At 48.5% G+C, this 27,526-nt stretch overlaps 1 protein-coding gene across 5 annotated transcripts in view; it reads left to right on the top strand.

The window, feature by feature from the left end:
- Positions 1-27,526, top strand: part of TEX14 (testis expressed 14, intercellular bridge forming factor) — a 639,745-nt gene that overhangs the window by 103,315 nt on the left and 508,904 nt on the right. For all 5 annotated transcript variants that reach the window (XM_040336821.1, XM_040336817.1, XM_040336820.1 and 2 more), the window contains exon 3: positions 14,077-14,191. In XM_040336821.1, coding sequence (XP_040192755.1) covers positions 14,077-14,191 — 115 coding nt within the window. The remainder of the gene's footprint in view (positions 1-14,076; positions 14,192-27,526) is intronic.

The raw sequence follows: 27,526 nt of genomic DNA, 5'->3' as shown, positions 1-27,526 counted from the left end.
AGGTTGCATGTTTTGAGTTACAGAGGGGTCTAGAGCTAGAATTATTGCTCTCAATGTAACGATCGCGGCGATACCTCACATGTGTGGTTTGAATACCATTTACATATGCGGACGCTACTCACGTATGCGTTTGCTTCTGCGCGTGAGCTTGGCGGGACAGGGCGCTTTTTCTGGCTCCTAACTTTTTTAGCTGGCTCCTAGATTCCAAGCAAATTTGTCAAACCCTGCACTATACTATATTCCCTGATCACTTGTTCAGAGGTGACTATTACAGTACATTGTTTTCTATACATATTTGGTTGATTTTAGTGATTGAAAATGCAATGTCAGGTATATATTCAGTCCAAACATTGTAAAGGTCTTACACATGTAGTAGTATACCCATACTTGGGAGGAGCAGCATAATGTGTTTTGGGATGTATTTTGAAGTATACTCATGCTTTGTGTTAGAAATATCTTATTACTTGACAATTTTGTGTACAAAATACATTTTTTAAAAAAAACTCACAATGCCACTTAGAAAATGCCTTGGGGTGTTTGCTTTCCAAAATGTTGTCATTTGCGGGTGTTTCCGTTGTCCTGGTGCTCCAGGCCTCCAAAAATGTGATAAGTGGTCATGAAATGATGTGATTAATGTATGCCCTTGGAAAGCCTGAAGGTGCGCCTTGGATTTTGCACCTCTCTATGTGACTAGAAGTGTTAATTTATAGTGGTACTGCGATTTTGCGGCGGAAAATCAGACACTTGACACTTTTTTGGGAACCAGTGACACGAATACAGTGATCAGTGTTAAAAATATGCACTTTCACTGTAGTAATGACTCTGGCTGGGAAAGGAGTTAACATCAGTGGTGATCAAAGGGCTAACCCTGTGCCTAACCTGTGTTTTTTTATAGTGTGGGAGGTATTTTTATTTGGGGAAGACATGTACCCATGTATCCGCTTTGCAGACACATGATCCATGCCTTCTCTTCTGTTAAAATTGCAATCTGCCTTGTTTACATTAGGCCCCTTCCACACTGCCACGACTTGAAAGTCGCACAATTTTGCCACGATTTTACCGCAATTTCGCCATTATTTCAGCGAATGCTTTTGTAAACCTGAGGTCTATGGACCTCAACTCGCATCAAAGTGCTAGGCCTGCTTGTTTTGATCTGGGGGCAGGGAGTGGTTAGTGCAGCAGTGGGTGTGACCACCTTTGCTTCAGTTCTTGGGCGCTTCCCCTGCTTCCAGGGAGAATGTTCTGGCAGGGGGGCAGGGCTGGGATCTGGAGTGACAGGGAGCTCATGTGAGGAGCCCTGACCAATCACCAATTGGAATTGGCAGGGGGCAGGACTCCTTGATAAGCTCAGGTCCAGCCCACTGGAGGGTAGTTGTCGGCTGGGGGACGTGAAGAATGGAGTGCTAGATCACAGCAGGATGCCCATCCCCATCTGGGGGTGCCCTCCTCAGCGGAGGAGGCCGGGAGCTGGGAGGGAGCCTCGTCCTTACACGGTCATGGAAGAGGTGTCCTGGAACAGAGGGGCTGGAGAAGTCATTGGAACGCATGTCCGGTTAAAGCGGATGTGCCACTAAAAAAATATATTAAAAGCCAGCAGCTACAAATACTGCAGCTGCTGACTTTTAATATAAGGACACTTACCTGTCCTGGAGTCCAGCGTCGTCCGCAGCAGATGACGAGCGATCGCTCGTCACCCTGCTGCTCCCCCCTCCATCCACGGTGAGGGAACCAGGAAGTGAAGCGCTCCGGCTTCACTGCCCGGTTCCCTACGGCGCATGCGCGAGTCGCGATGCGCCCGCCGATTGGCTCCCGCTGTGTGCTGGGAGCCGAGTGTTAACAGCATACAACGGGGGACGGATGGGAAGTAAGGAAAAAATCCCGTCTTTTGCCCGCATCGTAGGGCCGTAAGTGGGTGCAGATACCTGTCTGTAGACAGGTATCTGCACCCCCCTCCCCCCTGAAAGGTGTCAAATGTGACACCGGAGGGGGGGAGGGTTCCGATCAGCGGGACTTCACTTTAGAGTGGAGATCCGCTTTAAGTTCTTCACCATGGATTCGGGGCAGGAGAAGGTCGGTGAGTGAGGCACAGTGGATATCTGGAAGAGGCATGCCACGGGAGCTGGGTTCAAAGCTAGAGGAAAGACTGTGGGGTTTTGTGTCAAATCAATGTGGCCTGCGGGCACAAGATTTGAAAGTCATGCTGGCTGGGATCAGTAGTCCACCAACTAATGCAAGCTGCTAAATAATTAGGCTTTAAGAAGGGGTAATGCAGTTCAGCAAGTCCGCAAGCATCTAGGATTATTTAGAGTAATCCTTGGTGTAAAGTAAAGATGATGAGGCGTAAAGTCTAATAGTTCACAGGGAAGTTTTGTGCAAGAGGAGAGGAGTCCTGGGAGCAATAGTCTGCAGGAGTTGATGCAGAGGAGGAGTAATGGCCTAAAGGAGTTTATGCAGGGAAAGTGACTGTGAATATTAGTCTATCAGTACTTCAAAAGCTCAATTCATTTAACTAATACTTTAAACATGATGGCAAAGTGATCTGTTCTGTGGGCATCCCATAGATTTCCCCAACCAAGTTATATCCCCCAAATAAACAAAAACAAAGCAAATGACTGTTCATTGTCTCTGAGAGTACTATATGGAGAACTGGCAGCCGGGTGATATGGTGAATGTTAGTATCTAGTAGCAACCATCCATCTGTTGAAGCAGAACTCCATGAAAAAACTTCATTCTCACTTGCAGTAGGGCTGTGCCCGCACTGCATGGGTTAACTGCTTTTTTAGTCTAGGGGCGCAAGAGAAAGCTGTACTTACCTGGCCCTTCAATCCTCTGAAAACCACACTCCCCCATGTCCAGCAGTTGATTGTTCCTGCCATCCTCATGTCCAGAGATGGTCTATGGGCATGATGAGGTCAGGAACAGTCAATTCACAAGACCACTGGCACGTGGGTGGGGGGGGGGTTGTGCAGGAGCGGTGGGGACCGGTCTTGCGGTCAGCAGTTTAGGTACCGTGTTTTTCACTCCATAAGACACACCTATGTTTTAGAGGAGAAAAACAAGGGGAAAAAAAATATTCTGAGCCGAATGGTGTACTAAAATATTTACCAGTGCCCATTAAATGCAGCCCAACCTGTGCCAAAAAAATTCAGCCTCACCAGTCCCATAGATGCAGTCTCACCAGTCCCATAAATGCAGCCTGACCTGACGTCATCAAATTCGCCTGACAGAAGACAGAGCAGCCCGAGCGGCCGCCGTGGCCATACTCCATTCGGCCGCTCTGGGTGCTCTGTCTTCTGTCTGAGTGAAAGGCCCAGTGGGAGATCGCCCAATGCTCATGGGGGCTTGGGATGTCTGTCCTCCGCTCTTCTGGCGGTAATAACATGGTGGCGGGGGTCAATGCCTGGTCAATATTTGCTCCATAAGACGCAGAGGCGTTTTCCCCCATATTTTTACTAGGTAGTTAAAAGTAGTTATATTTTCTGTGTGATTTGTTTGTCTTAATTTGCAGTGATGGGCTTACATATTGTGGCTTCAGTTTTCAGTGTCAGGGCTGATTGCGTCCCCTATGTCCATGTTTCCATTTGTCAAAGGCACAGACAACATCTTATTCTGGGTTACATAAAGTCCAATCCATTCCTCTGTGTTGTATCATAAATGTAAATGTCAGAGTGCTAAAGCGATGAAAGACTGACTGATGAGCTCTCTGTTAATTGCTCAATCGCCTGTTTTTTGTCTGTTTTTCAATCTAATTTCAGTTTAGCTCTCACCTGCAGAGCACTTGACAGAGAGTCCCAGAGATTGGGGGATATGTAGTGTTTTCACCCTTTTGGCTAAGATCATCAGTTGCCAATAGGTGGTGCTAAGCTGACTGTCCCCGGTACCCTGTGGCAGGGGGAAAGGGATGGCAGTCGGCGGACGCTAAGCCTGTTGGCGTGGAGGTGGAAGCCTTCTGATCGGGACAGAGAGGCATGAGGTCAAAGCCAAGAGGCCGGGTCCCTGGCCGTTGGCCTGGATTTGGTGGTATCTGCCCCAGTCAGTTGTTCTGGAGGGAACCCTTGCTTCTCCTTTAACCGGGAAGGAGCGGGTAGTACTTCCAGAATGTGATTAGGTGGGAGAGATAGGGGTTGTGGGTAGAGCCTGCTTAGGTGGGCTCTCCCCGACCTCTTCTCCCACCTTCCTGGCTGGGAAGGGTGCTGCTGGTCCGGACCGGGGACTAGGGACCGTTGAAAAGCCTGTGGAGATTGTCCCCCTGGAGTGGCAGTCCAGGGGTGCCATACATTGCACAAGTGTTTGAGGGGCACTCATCGTGTGGCACCTTCAGGTCACTGATTTCCACAACACACTTTTCACACCTGCCTCTAGGGCCGGGCCTTTTGGCTAGGACCAGAGGAATTTTTGTTTCCTGGCCGGAGGGCCGGCCAATGTATTGCACATTGGTCACTTTACCTCACTCTCCCATCTTCCTTCTCCCCACTTTCCTTTTTTATTTTTCCCCGTGTTTGTTTGTTTTGTCACTTTTTTTGTTTGGTGCTTGGCACTTTATGTGTGGCGAGTAGGGTGCTGGTCCTCGGGCCGGTCTCTGAAAGTCTTGGGAGTTGGTGGACTCGGCCTTCTGGTTAGGTTCACCGGCTCTCATGGGGTCTCCCTTCGGGGGAGCCTCACCGAGGAGGGTTCTGTTTCGGCAGTCCCTCTGAGGATGTTGGGTCCTTGTGGCTTCGGCTGCTTGGACCAAGATGGGTCCATATGGCTTCGGCTGTATGGACCACAGTAACTCTAGTCCCTGTCAGGAGCCTAACGCCCCGGGGATCAGAGACGGGTCCTCTTCGGAGGACCACTGACGTATGCACCCGTCGCAGTTTTTTGTGATGTCACTCTATATGTGTGTGCACATTTTTCCCTGCACCGGGTGGAGTTTTTGGGTTGTGTTTTGCACGCCACAGGCTTTTCAACAGAAAAAAAATATGTAGTGTTTTCACAGTAAGTGTCAGTTCCCCTCACTATGAAGGATGTGTACTGACCTGCCTAATGCCTCATGTTTGAACACAGACAATCACAGGAATGTGAAGATTTACTCTACTATAGCTTTTTGGCTAGGACAAGAGGATTTTTTGATTCCTGGCCAAAGGACCGGCCATTGTATTGCACAATGGCCACTTTCACTTCTCCCACCTTCCTTCTCCCCACTTTCTATTTATTTTATCCCCGTGTTTGTCACTTTTGTACTTTTTTGTTGACTGTGTTACGCGTTTTGTCACTGTGTGATTAGTAGGGTGTGGGTCTTCGGGCCTACTCTGAACATCTTGGGAGGGGGTGGTAATGGCCTTCTGGCTTAGTTCACCCTCTCTCATGGGGTCTCCCTTCGAGGGAGTCCCACTGAGTACTTAGGCAGACCCTCCAAACCTCCAAAGAAAGGGGTCAGTCTGGTCTCGGCCAGATGGACCTAGTGAGTACCTCAGTCCCCGTCAGAAGCCTAATGCCCACGGGGGATCAGGGTAAGGTCCTTCCTAGTGGAGGACACCCGTTGCACGTTTTGTGTCACTCTTTATGCGTGTGCACTTTTTTCGCACCGGGTGGAGTTTTTGGGTGTGTTTCACACGCCTTTGGCCTTTCAAAAGGAAAATAGACTGGCCATGGTTGGCAATCTAAGGTGGGTTGTCGCTCAGGACATTCGTGCATGCCAGAAACCTGTTAACAGAATAGGGTACTCACCAAGGCCAAGATGCCGAGAGCGGCACTCTGTTGCGACTAAGTGCAGTCCGCCCCCTGGAGGTGGTACAGAGGGTGGATGGCACAAAGAGGCACAAGCTACCAGCAGGTAGGGAAGAGCTTGCGTGGAAGTCCTGTAGAACTGGAGCAGGGACCGAGGGTATCAGGATCCAGCAGGAGAAGTCGGGTAGAAAGTCCGGAGCAGGCTGAGGATCAAACACCGGTAAACAGACAATCCAGGTCACAGGCTGGGGGTCAAGGCACTGGAGACAGGAGACAAGACTGGGTCACAAGCAGAAGGTCAAGGCAAAGGAGACAGGAACAAAGTCTGTAAAACAAGCCGAGGTTGGGTCCAGGAGAAGACCATTGTAGGTCAGGGTCAATCTGGGTCACAGCAGGTAATCAATCAACAGGAAACAGGAACTCAGGTACAGGAAGTGGAAGACAAACCAGCAATTCCTCTGAGCACTTGCTCAACTTTTATAGGCAGCCAGGAAGTCTTGTGGAAGTCATGTGGTGCATGTCATGCGACGACCAGTCTGCAGCTAAAGGTTTCTCTGACAGCTCTCACTGTCAACTTTGCTGCCATCTAGTGTTCAAAGTATAATATGTTTCTTTATAATATGTTTCTCTGACACCTGTGCAGATACAGGCACTGCCCTTTTTGTATCATCCAGGAGGATACTGCTTTGCATGTTTTCTGGGAGTGACCCTTTGCACAGGGCCTGTTGAGGGCCTTAGAACCTGAACTTAAAGACTTTTAGCTAGATTCAGTAAGAGTGATACGCCGACCTAACTCAGAATCTGCGCCGACCTAAGTTTTAGTGTATTCTCAAACTGAGATACACTTAAACCTATCTAAGATACGACGGCTTGCGCCGTCCTATCTTAGGGTGCAGTATTTAGGCTGGCCGCTAGGTGGCGCTCCCATTGCGTTCGGCGTAGAATATGTAAATCACTAGATACGCCTATTCACGAACGTACGTCCGCCCGTCGCAGTAAAGATACGCCATTTCCGTAAGAGATAGGCCGCCTAAAGATAAACATGCCCCCTAGGTGGCGTAGCCAATGTTAAGTATGGCCGTCGTTCCCGTGTCGAAATTTGAAAATATTACGCCATTTGCGTAAGTCATCCGTGAATAGGGCTGGACCTAATTTACGTCCACGTCGAAACCAATATGTCCTTGCAGCCTACTTTGCCGCAATGCACACTGGGATATGTACACGGACGGCGCATGCGCCGTTCGTAAAAACGTCAATCACGTCAGGTCACCCTCCATTAACATAAAACACGCCCCCTCAGCCTAATTTGAATTAGGCGCAATTACGCCCGCCGCATTTACGTTACGCCGCCGTAACTTAGCAGGCAAGTACTTTGTGAATACAGTACTTGCCTAGCTAACTTACGGCGGTGTAGTGTAAATACGATACGCTACGCCGCCGCAAAGATGCTGCGGGATACTTGAATCCAGCTATTTGTGCCACAGACTGCCATCACACACTTTGGTGTGTTGAATGGACTCTTCTGTGGAACTCATTCACAGGAGGACATTGACAGTGCTGGCGGGTGCTGGGTTGCGTTAAGCACACTTTATGGTGTGCCAGAAAGAGCCTCATTCACCAGCGGGAGAGGATATTCATCGAGGACTGTCAGTCTGCTCAGAGACTATGGCCCATATTCTCTGTAAATGTCCGCGGGCGGCGCGTAAGGCATTTACACTCCGCCGCCCCAAACTACAGGAGCAAGTGCTGTATTCCCCAAACACTTGCTCCGTAGTTTGGGGCGGCGGAGTGTAAATGGCCCGGCGTAGCCACGCGCATCTTCAAGGGGGCGGCTTCTATTCAAATTAAGCGCGCCCCCGATTCTAATTAACTGCGCATGCGCCGGGCTTAAAAAAGCCCAGTGCGCATGCTCCAGTTCTCGGCGGAAAACGTCAATGACGCCGACGTGTGCGTCATTGACGTAAAGTCGTATTCAAGAACGACTTAGGGAAACGACGTAGCCGACGGAAAAACACGACGCGGACCGTAAAAGGCCTACGTGGGACATGCGGAAACTTACTCCTCATATAGCAGGAGTAAGTTTCCGCTTACGCAAACGACGTTAGCGACGGGTACGCGATGCAAAATCGTTCGGGAATCGGCGTAGCAGGCTCATTTGCATAAACAAATGATACCTTCACGTAAATGCCATCTAGCGGCGGGCGGCGCAATTACATTTAAGATCCGACAGTGTGAGTGACTTATACATGGCGGATCTTAAGTGTATCTATGCGAAAATGATTCTAAAAATCAGTCGCATAGATACACGGGCCAAAAAAGAGAGATACGATGGAGTATCCCGAGATACTCCATCGTAACTTCTCTCAGAATATGGCCCTATAACTTGATTGACTTTAAGGAGGAAGAGGAGGTCTGAAGCTTTCCCCTTGCCCCCCTCCCCCCATGTACCCTTTGGCATTTCAATAAAGCTTTGGGCCTGTGAAATCTTATTCCCCCCTACCCCCCCCCCCCCAACCCTCATCACACCCGTTGCCTGTTGAAATGCAATTTGTCTAAAAGGTTGTATGACTTGCTAGTAACATGTTTTTAGTTAATGCTTTCGGGGTAATGAAGCGTCATGCATGTGATGTTTCGGGGTATTATTACTCTGCGCAACACATTAGGCATCATACCGCAGGGCGAATGTAATTTTATTTGTATGCTTGGAACTCTATTGTAGTGTATTTATGCGCCGTGTCGCAGTACAAAGTTGAATGTACTGTACCCTGTTGAAGTATTTGTTTCTCTTTGGTTCATGGACGGACACAGCATCCTTTGTGTAGGGTTATATTCGCTTCCTTCCAGGAGAGTTAGGCAGAATTACAGCACTTAAAGTGTTAACAACCTTTCCTTTAGTGCAGCTCCTCACAGGGGGCGTGGTTCCCCGGGTATAACCCACACCCTGCTCTAGCAGCCTCAGTTTTTTTCTGCCCAACGACAGGAGAGGTCAGGCACTCTGGAGTCATGTACTCTGGAGATTTTTTTCTTGCGATGTTCTCGCTTTTTATTTTTTTGTTCCTGCATTTTTTGAATCCTGTGATTCTTCTATCAACAGCCGACTGGGTGACAGGCTGGGTCTTGACTCTTGTAGTCCCCCCATGTTCGGCCATCGAGCGTGTGCCGGCCCTAAGCTCAGCTTTGGGACGTCCACGACAGGCCCCGTTGCTCCAGGGGCGGCCGGGGAACATCTTGTTCTAGGGCACACATATGACCGGTCTTTATGGCTATGTCACAGTGTGTCTGGCCGACAGCCATGCCGTTTAGCGGACGTTGGTTCTGTCTGGGATACCTCCAGCCGGTGGTCGCAGGACGGGTAAGTAGTGGCCCCTTGCTCAGGTAATGTGGTATGGCTGGAATTTTCCCCTGGGAGGTCGACTAAGGGCTTGCCCTGCTTTCTTCTCTCCCTTATTTCCTCTCCCTCCTTTCCCATGGGGTATCGGCTGCGAGGGGGGCTTTCTGGGGTCTCTTGTACACCTGGGCGCGGAGCGGGGGCTGTGTGTGTTCACTGCAGGGGGCTGTGTGTTCACTCTGGGTCTTTTGTGGTGTTCTGTGCTGCGCTGTGCTGCTGTGTCACTTTGGGCTTTTTAAATGCGCAACGGCCGCCATTTTGCCGAAGTCACGCTTTATATGGTCCTATGCGTTTTTTTTACACATACAGCGGCCATCTTGGATTTCGTTTGGCCTCGTGTGGACGACAACGAATCTGACTGAGGGGACAGACGCAGCGCAGCCGGCTTCTCAGCACACCTTAGGCTTGTCTCAGCTCGTGCTGCACCGGGAGGGGTGGTGAGTTCCCAGGGGGCCCCCATACTCTGTCGTAGCAGCCAGGAGGTGACCAGTGGGGGTTTTTCTGCTTTGCAGTAAGGGTGACACAGCGGGGGGGCATTATGGATCCTTAACCAGGGACTTCTTCCCCAGCAATGCCTGAGTTAACCCTTGACGCCGCTCCCCCTGCCACATCTGTTGAGGCAATGTCGGCTGTCCTGGAGTCTTTTCTTGCCAGGTTTGAAGTGGCTAGTGCCCAGAAGGGGGGTAAAAAGCGCCCCCTCCCTGAGCCTGCTTCTGGGGATGTCTCTGACGCAGAATCGGACCCTGCTATTGCTGCTTCTAGTTCTGTAGTGTCAGAGGATGCAGGCTTAACCCACGCGGACAGTGAGGATGACTCTGCTTCAGGGTCAGTTGCTGACAAGGAATTTGTTGGAGCTCTTATTTCTGCGGTGCGTGATACTCTGAAACTTGAAGATGTGGCGGTGGCACCTGACGTGCCAGTCCCCTTTGGGTTCTGCAAACCGCCACGCACCGCTAAAGTGTTTCCTTGTGTTCCTTATTTGGACAATATGTTGTACAAGGAATGGGATACACCGCAAAAAGTTTTTGCCGTTCCAAAAAACTTTGCAACCCGTTACCCCTTTGAGGAGGACTTTTTAAAAAAAGTGGGTCTCTCCTCCGTCAGTGGACCCTCCCGTGTCCAGACTGAGCAAGGCCACCACGTTGCCTGTGGAAGGGGCTCCTGCATTTAAGGATAGGAGAGTGGAGGCTGTGGCCCGCTCCCTAATCACTGTTGTGGGGTCGGCAGTGAGGCTGGTTCTGGCCGGGACTCTGGTGTCACAGACTTTGACTGAAAGGGCGAAGCTCCTGCTGCAGGAGCTGGAGGTACGGGACGCTTCCGAGTCCTGTAAGGACCTGGCTGAACAATTGGTTCAGGGTCTGAAATTTGTCTGTGAATCGGCCCTGGATACGCTCCCCTTGCTTTCCAGGGCTTCCGCCTATGCGGTGGTATTGCGCAGCCTTGTGTGGCTTAAATGTTGGTCGGCGGACCAGTCCTCTAAGAAGGCTTTGGTGGATTTGCCCTTTAAGGGTGAACGGCTTTTTGGGGCATCCACAGTCTGGGAAGGGTAAGTAAGGACTACCCCAAATCGTTTTTTTTCATGCGCCCGGCGGGAAAAGGTCCTCAAGGTTCTAAGGCCCCCGCTGCGAAGCAGAAGCGCACCTAGTACCACAAGCCCAACAAGCCTGCGGACAAACCTGCTTCCGCATGAAGGTCTGCCCCCGCCCGGGTCTCGGGTGGGGGGCCGGCTTCGCGAATTCGCGGCTCGGTGGAGGTCTTTTCTGTCCGACCGTTGGGTCTGCGAAGTGGTTGCCTCGGAGTACAAGATAGTTTCTCTCTTGTCCCCCAAACAGATTTTTTCCTTCCAACCTCCAGCTTTCTCCGGTTCGCCGGCAGGCCCTGTCGGGGGCTGTCCAGGATCTACTGGACAGGGTGGTGATTGTGCCAGTTCCCTTGCAGGAACGGTTTCTGGGGTTTTACTCCAATCTGTTCATGGTCCCCAATAAGGATGGGGTCCGCCCTATCCTGGACCTCAAGACCCTCAATTGCTTTGTCAAGGTGCAAAAATTCAGGATGGAGTCGATCTGCTCAGTGATAACGGCACTCCATCAGGGGGACTTCCTGGCGTCCTTGGATATCATGGACGCGTACCTGCATGTTCCCATATGCACAAAGCACCAGAGGTTTCTGCGCTTTGCGATCGGGGAGGGCCACTTTCAATTTGTGGCCCTCCCGTTCGGCTTGGCCTCGGCACCGCAGGTTTTCACCAAGGTGCTCGCCCCGATACTAGCCCTGCTGAGGCAGCGAGGGATCGCTATCGTGGGATATCTGGACGACCTTCTCCTGCGAGCTTCCTCAGGCTCAGAATTAGAAGAGGACGTGTCTATCTTGTGTCAGACTCTCCAAGAGTTCGGCTGGCTTCTGAATCTCCATAAGTTAGTGTTAGTTCCGTCCCAGAGACTGCTTCTGCATGAGGGTTCTGGGTCTGATGGTGGCCTCATTCGAGGCGGTTCCGTATGCCCAATTCCTGTCACGTTGGGACAAGCTCCCGTCTTCTCTGGATTACCAGATTCAGTTGAGCCATCTGGTCAAGTCTTCCCTGGTGTGGTGGCTAATGTCTCCTATGCTTCGGACCGGGAAGTCTTTTCTGCCGTGCCGCTGGACAGTGGTCACAACGGATGCCAGCCTCTCCGGCTGGTGGGGCGTTTGGGGCACTCAGTCAGCCCAGGAGCGCTGGACTCGGGAGGAGTCCCGCCTGCCGATCAATATTCTGGAACTCCGAGCAATCAAGCTGTGCCTTGCCAGGTGGTCCCTGGAGCTGCAGGGCCGACCGGTCAGGATCCAGGCCGACAACGCCATGGCCGTGGCGTACGTCAATCATCAGGGCGGCACAAGGAGCTCAACTGCAGCGATGGAAGTCGCGCACATCCTTCTGTGGGCCGAAAGGTCCGTTCCGGCTCTATCGGCCGTGTACATTCCGGGAGTACAGAATTGGCAGGCCGACTTCCTAAGTAGCACAACTCTGGATCAAGGGGAGTGGTCCACCCGGAGGTGTTTCAGGGTCTGTGCCGAAAATGGGGCACTCCAGACTTGGACCTTCTAGCGTCCCGCCTCAACCGGAAGGTGCCACGGTTCGTGGCCAGGTCGAGAGACCCGTCGGCGGACGCGTCAGACGCGTTGGTGGCCCCTTGGGGTCACTATCGCCTAATTTACGCCTTCCCTCCTCTGAAGCTTCTTCCACGCCTGCTGCGCAAGGTGGAAGCCGAAGGGATCCCAACAATCCTGATTGCCCCAGATTGGCCGCACCGCTCCTGGTACGCGGACCTGGTGCGTCTGTTGGCAGACGTCCCCTGGCGTCTACCCCTGAGAGAAGATCTTCTGTCGCAGGGTCCGATCTTCCATTCTGCTTTACAGTCGCTGGCTTTAACGGCGTGGCTGTTGAGAGCCAGGTGCTGAAGGACCGGGGCCTGTCGGGCTCGGTGATCTCTACCATGCTACGTACACGGAAGTCTGCTTCACGAAAGATTTACTATCGTACATGGAAAGCCTACATCTCTGTGTGAGGAGATGAAGTGGCACCCTCGTACATACGTGGTGTCCCGGATTCTGCTGTTCTTACAGCGGGGAGTGGATCAGGCTCTCGCACGGTCAAGAGCCAGATATCTGCTCTGGCTCTTTACTTTTAGCGTCCCTTGGCAGCACACTCCTTGATACGCACGTTTGTGCTGGGGGTCTGCCATGTGGCTCCTCCGGTGCGCCCTTCACTGTCCACATGGGACTTGAATTTGGTCCTCTCGGTGCTTCAGCGAGCTCCCTTTGAGGACATTCGGAAGATCCCTTTGTTGACTCTGTCACAAAAGGGTTTTTTTCTGGTAGCTATTACTTCAATCAGACGGGTGTCTGAACTGGCGGCTTTGTCCTGCCCCTACTTGGTCATCCATCAGGATAAGGTGGTGCTGCGCCCGCAGCCCTCTTTTCTTCCTAAGGTCGTTTCGAGGACATTGTTCTTCCATCTTTATGTCCTCAGCCGAAGAACCCGAAGGAGGCCATTTTGCATTCCCTGGATGTGGTTCGGGCCCTTCGAGTTTACTTATCGGCGACGGCTCCGTTCCGGAAGTCGGACTCACTGTTTGTGTCGGTGTCTGGTCCCAGAAAGGGCCTGGCAGTCTCGTCGGCCACCATTTCCAGGTGGATCCGATAGGTTGTGCTTCAGGCCTATGCCCTGAAGGGGCGGGCGCCTCCTTTTCGGGGTAACGGCGCATTCGACCAGGGCGATCGGTGCCTCTTGGTCTTTCTGGCATCAAGCCTCTGTGTTAAAGGTGTGTAAGGCAGCGACCTGGTTGTCGGTCCACACTTTTTCAAAGTTTTACAAGGTGGATGTGAGTGCATCTTCTGATGCCTCCTTCGGTCGCAGGGTGTTAGGCGGCAGTTTAAGGTTGGAGTTCCTCCGTTGAGTAACTCCAGTTTTGTTTGGGGTGAAGCTTGGTTTGCTGTGTTTTTCCCACCCCTCGAATTTTTTGACACTGCTTGGGGACGTCCCTACAGTCAAAGGATGCTGTTGTCCGCCCATGAACGGAAGAGAAAATAGGATTTTGTAAAATCCATTTCTCTGAGTTCATGGACGGACACAGCACCCACCCCTCCTTTGTTTGTACTGCTTGTTACGAACTGAGGCTGCTAGAGCAGGGTGTGGGTTATACCCGGGGAACCACGCCCCCTGGGAGAAGCTGCACTAAAGGAAAGGTTGTTAACACTTTAAGTGCTGTAATTCTGCCTAACTCTCCTGGAAGGAAGCGGATATAACCCTACAGTCAAAGGATGCTGTGTCCGTCCATGAACTCGGAGAAATGGATTTTAAGGCGAGTACAAAAATCCAATTTTTTTGTATATTTTTATGCAAAAAAGTATCAATTTTTCTCACTGAAAATCATGGTAATTTATATTTTAAATACTAAATTGTGGGTGATATGATGCTATAGTTGTCACTTGTTTCTTTTCAGGAATCCTACCTGATTCAGTAAATTCTCTTGGACAAACGCCATTGTTTGTTGCTGCATTACTTGGGCTCCAAAAGATAGTTGATTTACTCTTGGAATATGGATCCAATCCAAACCAGTAAGTGTTATACCAAAAGGTTTCAAAAAGTCTTAAATGTACAGCTTATTATAATACACTGTTAAAATTTGAAATAGACTGGATAATCTGGCGTTGTATTCTGCCTAATATTTGTAAAAACTTCTGTTGTGTCCTTTGGCTTTTAAGAAGGAATCCACTAATATACTGTATATGGTCTAAAATGGAGGCTCTTAAATACAAGAGTTAGGACCGCACTTTACAGAGGGGTCTTGACGAGGGAGTGCGGTCTCTACATTTATTTGCAAATGTGTGCAACTTGAAAATGTGTGAATCCTCCATCTTGTGCCTCCCAATCTAAAGCAAAAGAAAAATCAAAATTTCAAAAGTAAGCACACATGTGAATGCTGGGGCCCTCTGTATTAATAGACATAGTAGTAGTAGATATTTATACAAATCCATGAAGGGAAATGGTAAATACTGACCTTCACATCCACAGAACCACAAAAGATCCAAAGGAAACTCCTGCTTCTCAGGATCATGGTCATTGTTAGGGGGGGGTCTGTGCACTGTATGGGGGGGTTTGTATTGTTGAGGGGTCTGTATTGCTAGGGGGTAATGTAAAGGGGTCCAGAGGTGCTGTGTAATGTAAGGGGGCCTGAGGTGCAGGGTGCTGTGTAATGTAAAGGGGTCCAGAGGTGCAGGGTGCTGTAAAATGCAAAGGGGTCTAGAGGTGCTGTGTAATGTAAAGGGGTGCAGGGTGCTGTGTAATGTAAAGGAGTGGAGATGTGAGCGCATATGGACTTTCACTCTTCCCCTCCCCTCTGTGAAAACCATGCCGATGCCCTGTTGCTAAAAACGGATCCCTATCCCTGGAAGTCGCAGCTTTAAGGCCATTTCTCACCTCAGCTTCTGTTGCCCAGCTGGAGCCTGGAGTAGCCGGTGTCCGGCTGCAGCTGTGTTCCCTGGCTGCGTGATCTTGCCTGGACGGAGCCGGTCCACACTACACGGAGGAGCGTCGGGTAGGCAGAGCTGCCCGACGCCACCTGACTCCAGAGATCTCGCGAGACTACGGGCTCCTGTAGAACGAGCGAGTCTTCTCGCTGTACAGACCAGAACCTGGGGAGGCGAACCGGAGGAGAACGGCCGTCGCCGCCAGAGCTGCCACCGGAGCCAACAGAGGACCGTCACACCACATGGGAGGGTACTGGTAAGACAACAGCTGCTGTTTGCAGGGATGAGAGCTTGAGGCTTCCGTGTGGCTCCCTGGGTCTACCGGTGTCTCATGTACCAAAAGTATTGCTGATTCTGTGTGCCTCCCTTCCATGAACTGACTGTTTTCTTCAAAAAGCCTAAATAGCCAAAGCTAAAGAGGATTGCAAGTTTGGAGACCTCCCCCCCCCCCTTTTTTTTTTTGGGCTGTACAGGGTAGAAAAACGCATTCAATAAAATTGCATATATCACAGCTTGCTGCTTAAATTAACTTTAAAGAGGGGGATTGATCGGCTTTTAATCCCTTTGGTAATAACAGACTGTGTTTATTAAGGACTACAACTGCTGGCTAAGAAGGCGGGGAGAGGAAAGGAAAGGGGAAAGAGAGAGGTGAAAGAAGTGGACTTTAATATTTCTTTAAAAAAAAAAAAAGGAAACATTTTTGGTTCGTTGGCTGAGTGGTCTAATAGAGAAGGTGTATGGGAGATATATCTCACTGCATTTGGCATAAGTAGCAGTTCATCTAACCCCTAAGGGGTATTTTCTCCATATACGTACTGCCACGAACTGGGGAGATACGTGGGTTATTGATAAATCCTGGGGGCTCCTAAGAGTCTTGTCACCCCCCCTCCCTCCCCCTTCTTTGTTGTTTTTTTTTTCATTTCTAGGGGGTCATTCCATTTTTTATCCTCCCCTTTATCTTCCCCACTATGTTTACCATGACTAGTAAACGCGGGGCTGAGGACCAGCAACATTTAGAGGGTGCCCCGACCACACGGTCCGCCAAGGGAAAGGAAAAGGGTAGCCAGGCTGCGGCAGCTAAGCTGGAGCGCTTCTTTCACCCTTCCCAGACCATACCTCAATCACCCACTAAAAGAGGCCCATCACCATCACCTCCAGCTATACAGCTCAAGGGCTCTGCAGTAGTATCAGGGGCTAGGAAAAGTCTGGGGACGGCAGTCTCTAAACCAACCAACCCCACAAACTCAAATGCAACCAAAGCCCCGAATATTATTAAAGGGCTTGGGGGGGGGGGCACACGTGACTGCGCCTGCATTAGCTGGACAAGTGGCACTTGATACCAATACCCCACCCGGCCCTGAGCTAGTAGAAGAGCCAACATTGAAAGATGTTCTGCGGGCTGTCAATGACTGTAAAGAGTTTATGGTGGGATTTGATAATCAGCTAAAGACTCTGAGGGATGAGCTTGTCTCAATACATCAAGACATGCGTAAAACTGTTGAAAGGGTTACCACCCTTGAAGAACGAATGAGTACAGTTGAAGATACTTTATATCCATTTGAAAATGAACTCAGAGGTTTACAGGAGAAAACGAAACAACAAGCAGCAAAAATAGACGAAATTGAGAACAGGCTCCGAAGGAATAATGTCCGTGTGATCGGCTTACCAGAACGGAGTGAGGGGCCCAATACTATAGCTTTCATGGAGGGCTGGCTCAAGGAGATTTTTGGCCCTGCTACCTTCTCGTCTTTTTTCTCTATCGAGAGGGCTCACCGTGTGCCCTTTAAACCCCTGCAGGAAGGAGAGCGGCCTAGACTATTACTCTTCAAACTCTTCTATTACGGTGACAAGGTCACTCTCCTTCAAAAAGCCAGGGGAATGGGAGATATCATGTACAAGGGAGCCAGAATTTCATTCTACCCCGATTTCTCCCCTGACCTACAAAAGCGCAGGGCCGAATTTATGCCAATAAAGCGCATCCTACAACAGCACAAGGTGGTATATGCCTTACAGTACCCAGCCCGCTTACGGGTTACAGCCTTGGGCAGGACCTTCTTCTTCAACTCCCCGGCAGAGGGGACAAAATGGCTGGAAGCAAACTCCAAGGACCTATAGACATTAACATAATTGTTTACCCTCCCCTCTCCCCCCCCCCCCTTTTTTTTTTTTTTTTCTGGAGGGCCGACCTTCCCTTTTTTTGTGAGGGGAGACTCTTTATCGACTTTAATTATTTTTTTAACTGCTAGGTACACAAAGTCCATACGGATTTTATGGAATCCTTTTCTTTTATAGATCACTCTCACAAGAAAACCTAGCATAAGAGAATTTGTACCACATGATGAACGGCACTTAATACTTATTTTTTTTGTTTACTCCCTTTTTTTTCTGGGTACACTATATGGACTTTTAACTATTTTTCCACTTATTAGATGCACATGAATTTGGATCCTATGGATCCTCCCCTTTTTCTTTTTTTTCTTAGAGAGTTTTCACAAGAAAAATTAGCACAAGAAAACTTGCACTATAAGATAAATTGCACTCAAGTCTTATTAACCTAGGGGGTCTTTTCTCTTAGGAGGGGGGAGGGGAGGGGAATGAGGGGTGATTTTTCCTTTCCTCTCGGGGGGGGGGGCACTATGTACTTATTTGACACTTTTATATTTTTCCTGGGTTCGTTTTTTTTGTATTCTTAAAGGTTCTATTTGATTTGAGATGGCACACTTAGCCATAATTCGATTTTGATTTAATTGATGGGGAGGGAGGGTGGATATTTTCGCACTTCAAAGGAGGGCGAGAGGCAAATGAGTGTAAGAATGGGAGTATGGCTGTGGGTAGATGGGAGAGGTGAGGCCACAGGTGTAGCCCCATGGGGGAGCCCAGGTGGGCAGGGGAGGGAGGGGAGAGGGAGGGGGGTCTGGGGGAGAGGGAGGGGGGTTTAGGGGGGACGAAGTTGGGAGGGAGTTCTGAGAGAGGGAGGTACCTTAATTAATACAGGAAAAGGGAGGAGCTTTAGTCCGGATGGGGGTCTGGAGGAGAGGGGAGGGGGAGAGAGGGAGGAGAGGGGAAGACCAGAAGAGGTGGCTTTTTTCTACTATCTTTACTTTTGTATGGTACTGCTACTCTTTATAATTGCTTGTTTCTCTATAGTCTATGGCCTGGAGGATTAGATCATGGAACGTGCGTGGATTGGGGGACCCTATTAAGAAAGCCTTGGTACTAGCATCAATCGACGGTAGGGGGCCAGGGATACTCTGCCTGCAGGAGACACACCTAACTAAAGATACAATGGCCCAGTTGGGCTCACGGAAATTTCCATTCCGCTATCATTCAGTTCACTCCTCTTATTCGAGAGGGGTGAGCATATTGGTGGGAAGGGATGTGCCATTTACCTGCGAGAAAAGCTGGATCGACGATCAAGGTCGGTACATATTTTTGGCCTGCTCTATCGGGAACAGGCCATTTGTACTAGCCAATATTTATATCCCCCCTCCCTTTAAATTCGACATCCTACAGAGGTTGGTCGAATTTATGCTGGATAAAACCGATACCCCCCTGATTGCGGTAGGCGATTATAATGAAGTTCTAGATAGAGCCTATGATAGATTTCCCCTGACACACGAACCAAAGCTAGAACAAGTGAGCCGATTGACCCATTTCCTAGACGAGACAGGACTAATGGACATCTGGCGCACTCGCCATCCTGGTATCCGACAGTACTCTTGTTTTTCTAGCTCCCATTCTACGTTGTCGAGAATCGATATGGCCCTGGGCAATGAGTTGGTACTAGATCTAGTGGAGAAGGTAGAGTATGGGCCAAGGGGGGTCTCAGACCACTCACCCTTGGAGTTGGTTATTAGGACAAACATGAGAACTTTTCCAAGAGAATGGAAAATTAGCCCATACTGGCTTGAGCTACTGGGCGAACCACGGGAACTTCTTAATAGTCTGAATGAATATGTGCAAATAAATACAGGCTCGGCGAAGCCTGGAGTGGTCTGGGACTCGCTGAAGGCCTATTTAAGGGGCTTGTTGATTCAGAGCGTGGCCAGAGTACGCAGGGAGTCCAGGGCATGGGAAGAGGATCTAAGGAGTAAAGCGATGGTAGCCGAACAACGATTTATCGAGGCCCCATCTCTAGACACCCAAAAAGAGTGGCGGGACAGACAAGAGGTTTATAGAATGGCTACTATGAGAAAAGCACAGAATCATCAAATATTCCAGAGACAAACCCATTTTGGGGAAGGGGAGAAAGTTGGACGATTGTTGTCCATGCTGGTACAGGCCAACTCTCCCTCCTCCAACATTGGGGCAATTAGGGCCCCTGCAGGGGAGATTTGCACTGATGGTAGGGAGATAAGACATATAAAGAGATTTATAGAAATCATAGAATATAAGTCCAAGGGAGTAAATGAAGGAATGGAGTCCTTTTTTCGGGGAACTCCGGTTCCAACTCTGTCAGATAAGGATAGAGAGGAATTGGAGTCCCCTGTCACACTGGAGGAACTTCGGCTGGCGATGGAGGGGATGTCTAACCACAAATCACCTGGCCCTGATGGGCTCCCAATAGAGATCTATAAGCGGTTTGGTGCAATCTTGCTACCAGAACTGCTTCAGACATTGAAAAGTGCGCTTTTGGAGGGACAGCTCCCTCCCTCTATGATGGAGGCAACGGTTGTGGTAATCTATAAGGAGGGAAAAGACAAATTAGACCCTTCCTCTTATCGCCCAATTTCATTGCTGTGCACAGATGCAAAAATCCTTGCCAAGGTTTTGGCAAATCGCTTAAAAGGGTGCATTGAGAGTCTTATCCACTCTGACCAATCAGGGTTTATCCCGAACAGGTCTACCAGCATAAATATCAGAAGGGCCTTCCTAAATATCCAGATCCCCACTGACATCGAGCGGCCCAGAGCACTGTTGGCCTTGGACGCTGCTAAAGCGTTTGACAGTATCGAATGGCCATACTTATGGAAGGTATTGGAAAGCTTCGGATTTGGTCCAATATTCACCAAGTGGGTCAAACTCCTATACAACGAACCAATAGCAAAAATTAAAATTAACGGTGATGCCTCAGATACATTCAAACTTGAGAGGGGAACGAGACAGGGGTGTCCCCTCTCCCCACTCCTGTTTGCATTGGCTATGGAACCTCTTGCTATTAAAGCTAGACTAAACAAAGACATACTGGGGTTTAGAAGGGGTTCGGAGGAAGACAAGATATCGCTTTATGCGGACGATGTCTTGTTTTTCTTAGGAGATGTGGATAGATCGTTGGCTCCAGTGGTTCGAATGGTTAGGGAATTCGGAAGGTTCTCGGGACTAATTGTCAATTGGGATAAATCGGCTCTACTTCCAATAGATCCAATATGCGAACAGACAACCGCCGAGATACCCCAGCTGAGAATTACAACAAAACTGAAGTACCTAGGGGTCTGGATTACCAGCGAGGCTAAGGAGTATACCAGTAACAACATAGCTCCACTTTTGTTAAAACTGAAATTAAAGAAAGACATTTGGAACCGTCTCCCCCTCTCTGTAGCTGGGAGATGCAACCTGATAAAAATGATCTGGCTCCCCCAGATATTATATGTGTTACACAACTCTCCAATTTGGCTGAACCAAATATGGTTTAAACGGATTGAAACATTATTTAGGGAGTTAATGTGGAAGGGAGGCCAATCCAGAATTAGATTGCATACGATGCAGCTCCCGGTGAAGGAAGGGGGGATGGCGGTTCCACACCCGAGATCATATTTCCTGGCGTCTCAGTTACAGCAGTTAGCGGGCTGTGGCAATCTAAATTTGGGCAATAACTGCTTTAGGCTATTGCTATCAAGGGCTCCACACAAAATTTTAATAGAAGCCCTGGAGGCAAACTCATTTGTCCAAAGATGCCCGACTATAAAGCTAATTAACAAAGTATGGCAGACCACGAAAGCTTTATTGGGCTATATTGGGATAACTGAATTTGCTCCCCTCTCGCATAATAAGAACTTAATGGAACTTAAAGATCTAGAAATCCCCAAAATTTGGGAGATCCAAGGAATAACACGGGTACTACATATGTATGAGGGCAACCTTATCAAAACGTTCTCAAAACTGAGAGAAGAATTTGATGTACCTAACAAAACTTTTTTTAATTACTTACAGATTAGACATGCCCTCCAGACTCAGTTTAAGGTTTATCCAATGGTTAGGACACATATCCCTGTGCTTCTTAAGACAATTCAAACAAATATAACGAAAGGCCAAATCTCGGTACTATACGACAAAATCGGCACTAAAACTATAAGTCAAAGTGGGGCTTTTAAGAGCCGAGAAAGATGGGAAAAAGACATTGGGTCACTAACCTCGGAGCAATGGAATGATATTTTACATAGAGGGACATTGGTGTCAATCGCCCCAGCACAGAGATTGTCCCATTTATTTCTATTGCACCGGGTCTATCATACCCCTAAAAAAATGTTTCTTCTAGGTTGGAACCAGAGTGATGAATGCCCCAGGTGCAAGACACCGGGGGATCTTACTCATATGTTCTGGAGATGCCCCAAGCTCTTCAGATACTGGATAGAAGTGATAAACAGGATTAATAAAACCTTTAAAACTTCCTTAGAGCCGGAGGTTAGAACCTGCTTGTTAGGAGGTATGGAAGACCATAGAATCCCTCCAGGAGCAATGGAAAGTGTACTTAGGTGCTTATTCCAAGCCCGGAAATTAATAGCTCAGAGATGGCAAGCGCATGCTCCTCCATCTGTGGAGAACTGGGTCAAAACTATCAATGCACTGGTATGGTGCGAGAGGGTGGCCTTTATTAAGCAGGGAAACTATGGTAGATTTAGAAGAGTGTGGGGACCTTGGCTAAGAGAAATGGGATTCCCCCTGGATAGATAACTTTGATAGGGGGTCTTAAAATCCTCTCACCCCAATGGGTGTCAAAGATTCTCTATAGCCGTAGACTGTTGCTGAAGAAAAGCAAGGTCTCCCTATTCTCCTTTGCTCTTGGCTTGCTTATTTGCAGTGCCCTTCGGGCTCTCTCTCTCCTCTTCTCCTTCTAATCTATCTCTCTTCGCCTGATCAATGGACAATTCAGACGATGATACCTCCTCCTAGGTGTATCTTTCTCTTTTTCCTCTTTTCTTTTTTTCCTGTAAATTTCTATAATGATAATTGGGGGCTGGACGGGGGGGAGGGGGAGGGAGGAGGAGGGAGGGAAGACACGAAACTAGATGATTTATAAACTATATTATTGCTGTATACATGTATATAGTGTATTAGATAACGTGTATTATCTGCATGTAACTTGATCCCTTTTTTTTTTTACAAAAAGAAAACGGAAAATAATAAAGAGAAATTAAACTTAAAATGTAAAGGGGTGCTGTGTAATGTAAAGGGGTCCAGAGGTGCAGGATGCTGTGTAATGTAAAGGGATGCAGGGTGCTGTGTAATGTAAAGGGGTCCAGAAATGCAGGGTGCTGTGTAATGTACAGGTGTCCATAGGTGCAGGTTGCATGTTTTGAGTTACAGAGGAGGTCTAGAGCTAGAATTATTGCTCTCGCACTAACGATCGCGGCGATACCTCACATGTGTGGTTTGAATACCGTTTACATATGCGGGCGCTACTCACGTATGTGTTCGCTTCTGCGCGCGAGCTTGGCGGGACAGGGCGCGTTTTTTGGCTCCTAACTTTTTTAGCTGGCTCCTAGATTCCAAGCAAATTTGTCAAACCCTGTCCTAATGGTTCTTATCAGCCATGAGGCTATTGTACGTGAAGAAGCTGCCTGACCTCTTTTAGTGCCGTGATGTATAACCAGAAGATTTTATTCCTTTCTGAATAGGTTTGTAGCTTCCAAGTATGCAGTAATATTAGTTTTGATATCCAATGGATGTGGATCTCCCTGGCTAGCGAGAAATGCTGGTAGGTTGATTTCTGGTTTGAATTGGAAAGCAGATGCTACTTAAGGTATGAACTGTTCTGAAGGTTTAAGTACGACTTTATCTGGATAGAAGACCAGATGAGGTTCTTTTATCAAGATCCCCCTTTTTGCTGAGTTTATGACGACAACAACAAAGGTTAATTTCAGGGTTAAATCCCATAGGGTTAGTGACTTTAAGGGAAAATACGTTTTTTGACAGCGCTTCCAATATGGATAGATCCCTTGAAGGAAATGTTGGTTTTACTTGGCGGTTTTATTTTTAAACATGCTCTTTGGAATTGTATGATGAGGGGATTTGAAGCCCATCTGATTCCCATCATGGCCGATAAAGCAGAGGCTAGAGCCTTTAGAGTGTTAGAACCAAGACCTCTTTCTAGGCGTAACTGCAGAAATTTGAGTACTTGTGATACTGTAGGTGACAGTGGATACCAGGATTGTTGTGCAAATGCAGTAAACCTTTCCCACCCTCTATTGTAAGTCCTGTTAGTGGATTTCTTCCTAGCCTGTTGTAAGGTAGTGTCACGTACCTGGTTGGTGAGCCTGACGTGTAGAGGAAGGCCTCTTGTACAGCTTTGGCTCAAGCACCTTTAATGGTGAGACAACAGCTACTAGAACGCGGCGGGGTATATTATAGGATCAGTCCAGAAGTCTGTACAGATAGTAGCCAGGAACCCACGGGCAGGAAGCCATGCTTGGCTGGTAGAAGTCAAACACAGGAATCAGGATATACACAAACGCTGTAGACCAATCAGCTGGTGACAGGCGCGTGTACGAGCGTTCGCGCATTTACGCTTGCATATGTGCCCGTAACTGTTCTGTTCATTCCCTGACGGCACCTGCGCACATGTGTATGTCTGGAAACAGCAGCTGCAATATGCAGACGTCTTTCCTTACAGGTAACTACCACCCTAAGTGAACATCCTTGATTTAGTAGCCTCTCCCTTTCACTTTCCATGCCATCAGGTGTAGTTTTTCCGGTGCTGGGTGCAGAAACTGGCCATGTGAGAGCAATCCGGTGTTACTGGTAGAGGTACCGTGTTTCCCCGAAAATAAGCCCGGGTCTTATATTAATTTTGGCAACAAAAGACACAGTAGGGCTTATTTTTGGGGTAGGTCTTACCATGTAATGTGCGGTCTTCTCTTCCCCTCTCTCGACCTGCCTGTTAGGAATCCCCAGTGTGAACTTAGTTAAAATGCTTGTAAAATCTTGTAATCCACTCTATTACTGTAGTATATAATGTACAATGTGTGTATTTCTGTAATATAATTGTGCCAAATACTTTCATTATAGCACCACTGTGCGCTTTTGTGACCTGCCGGAGCTCTCTTCCCTGCATTTATGTTACAGAAACACACACATTGTACATTGTGTACTACTGTAATAGAGTGGGTTATAGGATTTTAAACTAGGGCTTATTTTCGGGGTAGGGCTTATATTGCAGCCCTCCTGGAAAATTACGCTAGGTCTTATTTTAAAGGGGTAGGTTTTATTTTCAGGGAAACAGGGTAACGGGTCCTCAGTACTCACATGTAGAATGGTTGTGAACCACGGCCTCCTCGGCTGATGCTGGAACGTATACTGCTTTCAGGTCTGCCAAATGTATCTGAACCCGGTCGAGGATAGGGCGTACTTCCTTCATGAGTGTGCTGCTCTTGGTACCACCCTGTCTTTGTATATAAGCTACCGCTACCTTGTTGTCCATGCGAAGTAGGACACTTTTTTTCCTCTGAGGAATGGACTGAAAGCTAGGAGGGCTTGAAAGGCTACGCTGAGCTCCAGGATGTTCGAGACTATGCCCTGTGGTCTGAAATGCCAATGCCCCTGTGCCTCATGATCCCAATAGTGGGCTCTCCATCCTTGCAGACTGGTATCTGACGTTATTATTTCTGGTTGGGGAGAAACAATAGGCCGATGATGTTTGAGGTTGCGAACCTGATTCCACCACCATACAGATTGTTTCACCGTTTTGTTGACAAGGATCTGTTGATGCATTGATGTTCCATTCCATTTTGTCAAAAACAAATTCTGGAATGTCCTCATATTCCATTGGGCCCACTGGACCATTGGGAAAGTCGATAACATTGATCCCAAAATGCTCAGGCATGCCCTGGTGGGTAGATAAAGAGACTGATGGCAGCAGTTTATCTTTTGAACTAACAGAACTATTTTCTCCTGAAGGATTTCTTCTGTGTTAAAGTTGGTGTTCAATTCCGCTCCCAAGAAGGTCATTTTCTGATCCGGTTTCAAGTTGCTTTTCTTTCAATTTATTATCCACCAAAATTGTTGTAGTGTGTATATTAGTATTTTCCAATGGTGGAGGAGAGACTGCTGACTGTCGGCTAGGAGGAGGAGGATTTCATTGAGTTAATAGTGGACTCTTAATCCCTTCTCTCTCAGATATGCCATCATTGGCAATAGAACTTTCGTGAACATTCTGAGAGCAGCCGATATTCCAAACGGCAGGCTCTGGAATTGAAAGTGTTGCTGTTTTACCTAAAAACGTAGGTATTTTTGAAAGGCCTGGTGTATAGGGAAGTGTAGATAGGCGGCCGATAAATTGATTGATAGCATCCAATCTTTTGCGTTTACTGCTAGTAATATCGATTGGAGGCTCTCGATTTTGAAGGATTCCACTAGGATCTACCTGTTGAGGCTCTTTAGATCTACTGAAAAAAAATTATATATATAAATAATATATATTAGTGGGAGCGCTGGTTAAATAGTGTACTAATTAAATGATAACATAATAGTTAAAAACATATATATAAAATAAACAAACACCAGCCTGCCTACAACACAAAAATGTTGATAGGCTTGAAATATATATAGTGTGGTGATACACTAATACAGTGAATTGGAATCTAAAAATACACAGAGTGAAACCATTGCACAAAAGAATCACCAAAAGTGCAAACAAAAGTCTGTACATAAACCAATGAAATTGGTCACAAACGTGATAGTCCCCAACGTTCCAATGCTGAAACCAGACCTGAAAACAAGTCTTACTAACGGTGAATAAATCAGTGAATGTGATCACTTAAAAAATTATTAAATGAAATGTCCAAAGCAAAAAAACTATTGACAGTCTTAATATCAATTCTCTGGATAAATAGCAAATAGTGAACAATGACACTCGCAGTGGTGTAATCTGAAAAACATCCTGTTGGAATCCAAATCCAAGAAAGGTATCTTGCTATGTTCCCCTTCACCAAAGAACAATTATCACCCAAACGTGCTCAAAGTAAGATAGCAGCTTACCAGAGAGCAATGACCCTTTTATTAAAAAAATAGGTCAATTGCGCTTGTAGTACAATGGGGCTGATTTACCAAGCCTTTACTCCATGACTCATGGAGTAAAAGCAGGAGTAGCAGCCGTTTTGCCATTTACTAAAGAAATACGCTGCTAGTGCAGTGTATTTCCCTAGTTACTAATGTGCTCCGTGCGCCCAGGAGAGGGTGCATTGTGCACCAGTACAGACCTGGTGCACGGCACATTGAAATGTAAATTGCGGGAGTTTATTAGGGGGGGAGGTGGGGGGATGCAGGGGAAGTGAAGTGACATGTGTTTGAAAGTGTTTGGCGGGCCGAATTGAAAGGGAAAGTGTTTTTTGAAAACAGATCCCCGTACGCTTGCACAGTGCGCCTGAACCTCGGCATACTGGGCATGCGCAGAGAGACATTTCGGCGCTTCCCGTGCGCCTTGTCAGTACGCCGTGAAAATCTTGGTAAATACCAAGCGGCGTACCCGTGAATGCGCTGCGTGACACGGCGCACGGGAATCTCCGAGCTGTTTTCAGCAATGAAGGGGAACTCCGCGCCAAATTTCAAACTTGAAATCGGCGCGGGTCCCCCTCCAGGGCTACATTAGGCTCTTAGGCGTGGTCCGGAACGTGAGGGGTTAAACCCGCGCCGGTTCGGCGCGGGGGTCCCCCCCCAGATCCAAACCAAGCTCTTATCCCAAGCACGCAGTCTGGCCCGGACAGGAATGGGGGTGGGGACGAGCGAGCGCCCCCCCCCTCCTGAGCCGTACCAGACCGCATGCCCTCAACATGGAGGAGTGTGTGCTGTGGGGGAGGGGGGCACTGCCCCCCCACCCCACAGCACTCTTGCCCCCATGTCGATAGGGACAAGAGCCTCTTCCCGACAACCCTTGCCATTGGTTGTCGGGGTATGCGGGCGGGCGGGCGGTCTTCCTGGTCTTCTGCCGGGGGTGCTCTCCCAGGTCTTTTCTCTTCTGTCTTCTCTGCTCCCTCTTCTGCCTGGCTCCCCCGCGGAGCCAGGGCTTTCTTCCATCTTCTTTCTTCTCTCTTCCTTCTTCTGCCTGTCTCCTCCGGGAGCACAGGGCTTGTCTGCGCTGTCCTCTCCCTTCTCTTCCATTGGATGTTGACACGACGAGGTTCCGCGCTGACATGCCGTGTCAGCGGCGGGCATGGACTTATATAGGGTAATGCCACCATGTGACCTCAACCCATGTGACATCACATTCCC

Source organism: Rana temporaria, chromosome 2 (genome assembly GCF_905171775.1).
Source record: "Rana temporaria chromosome 2, aRanTem1.1, whole genome shotgun sequence".
Classification (NCBI taxonomy): Eukaryota; Metazoa; Chordata; class Amphibia; order Anura; family Ranidae; genus Rana; species Rana temporaria.
Note: the sequence above shows the minus strand (reverse complement) of the source record. Positions and strands in the feature narration are given on the sequence as shown.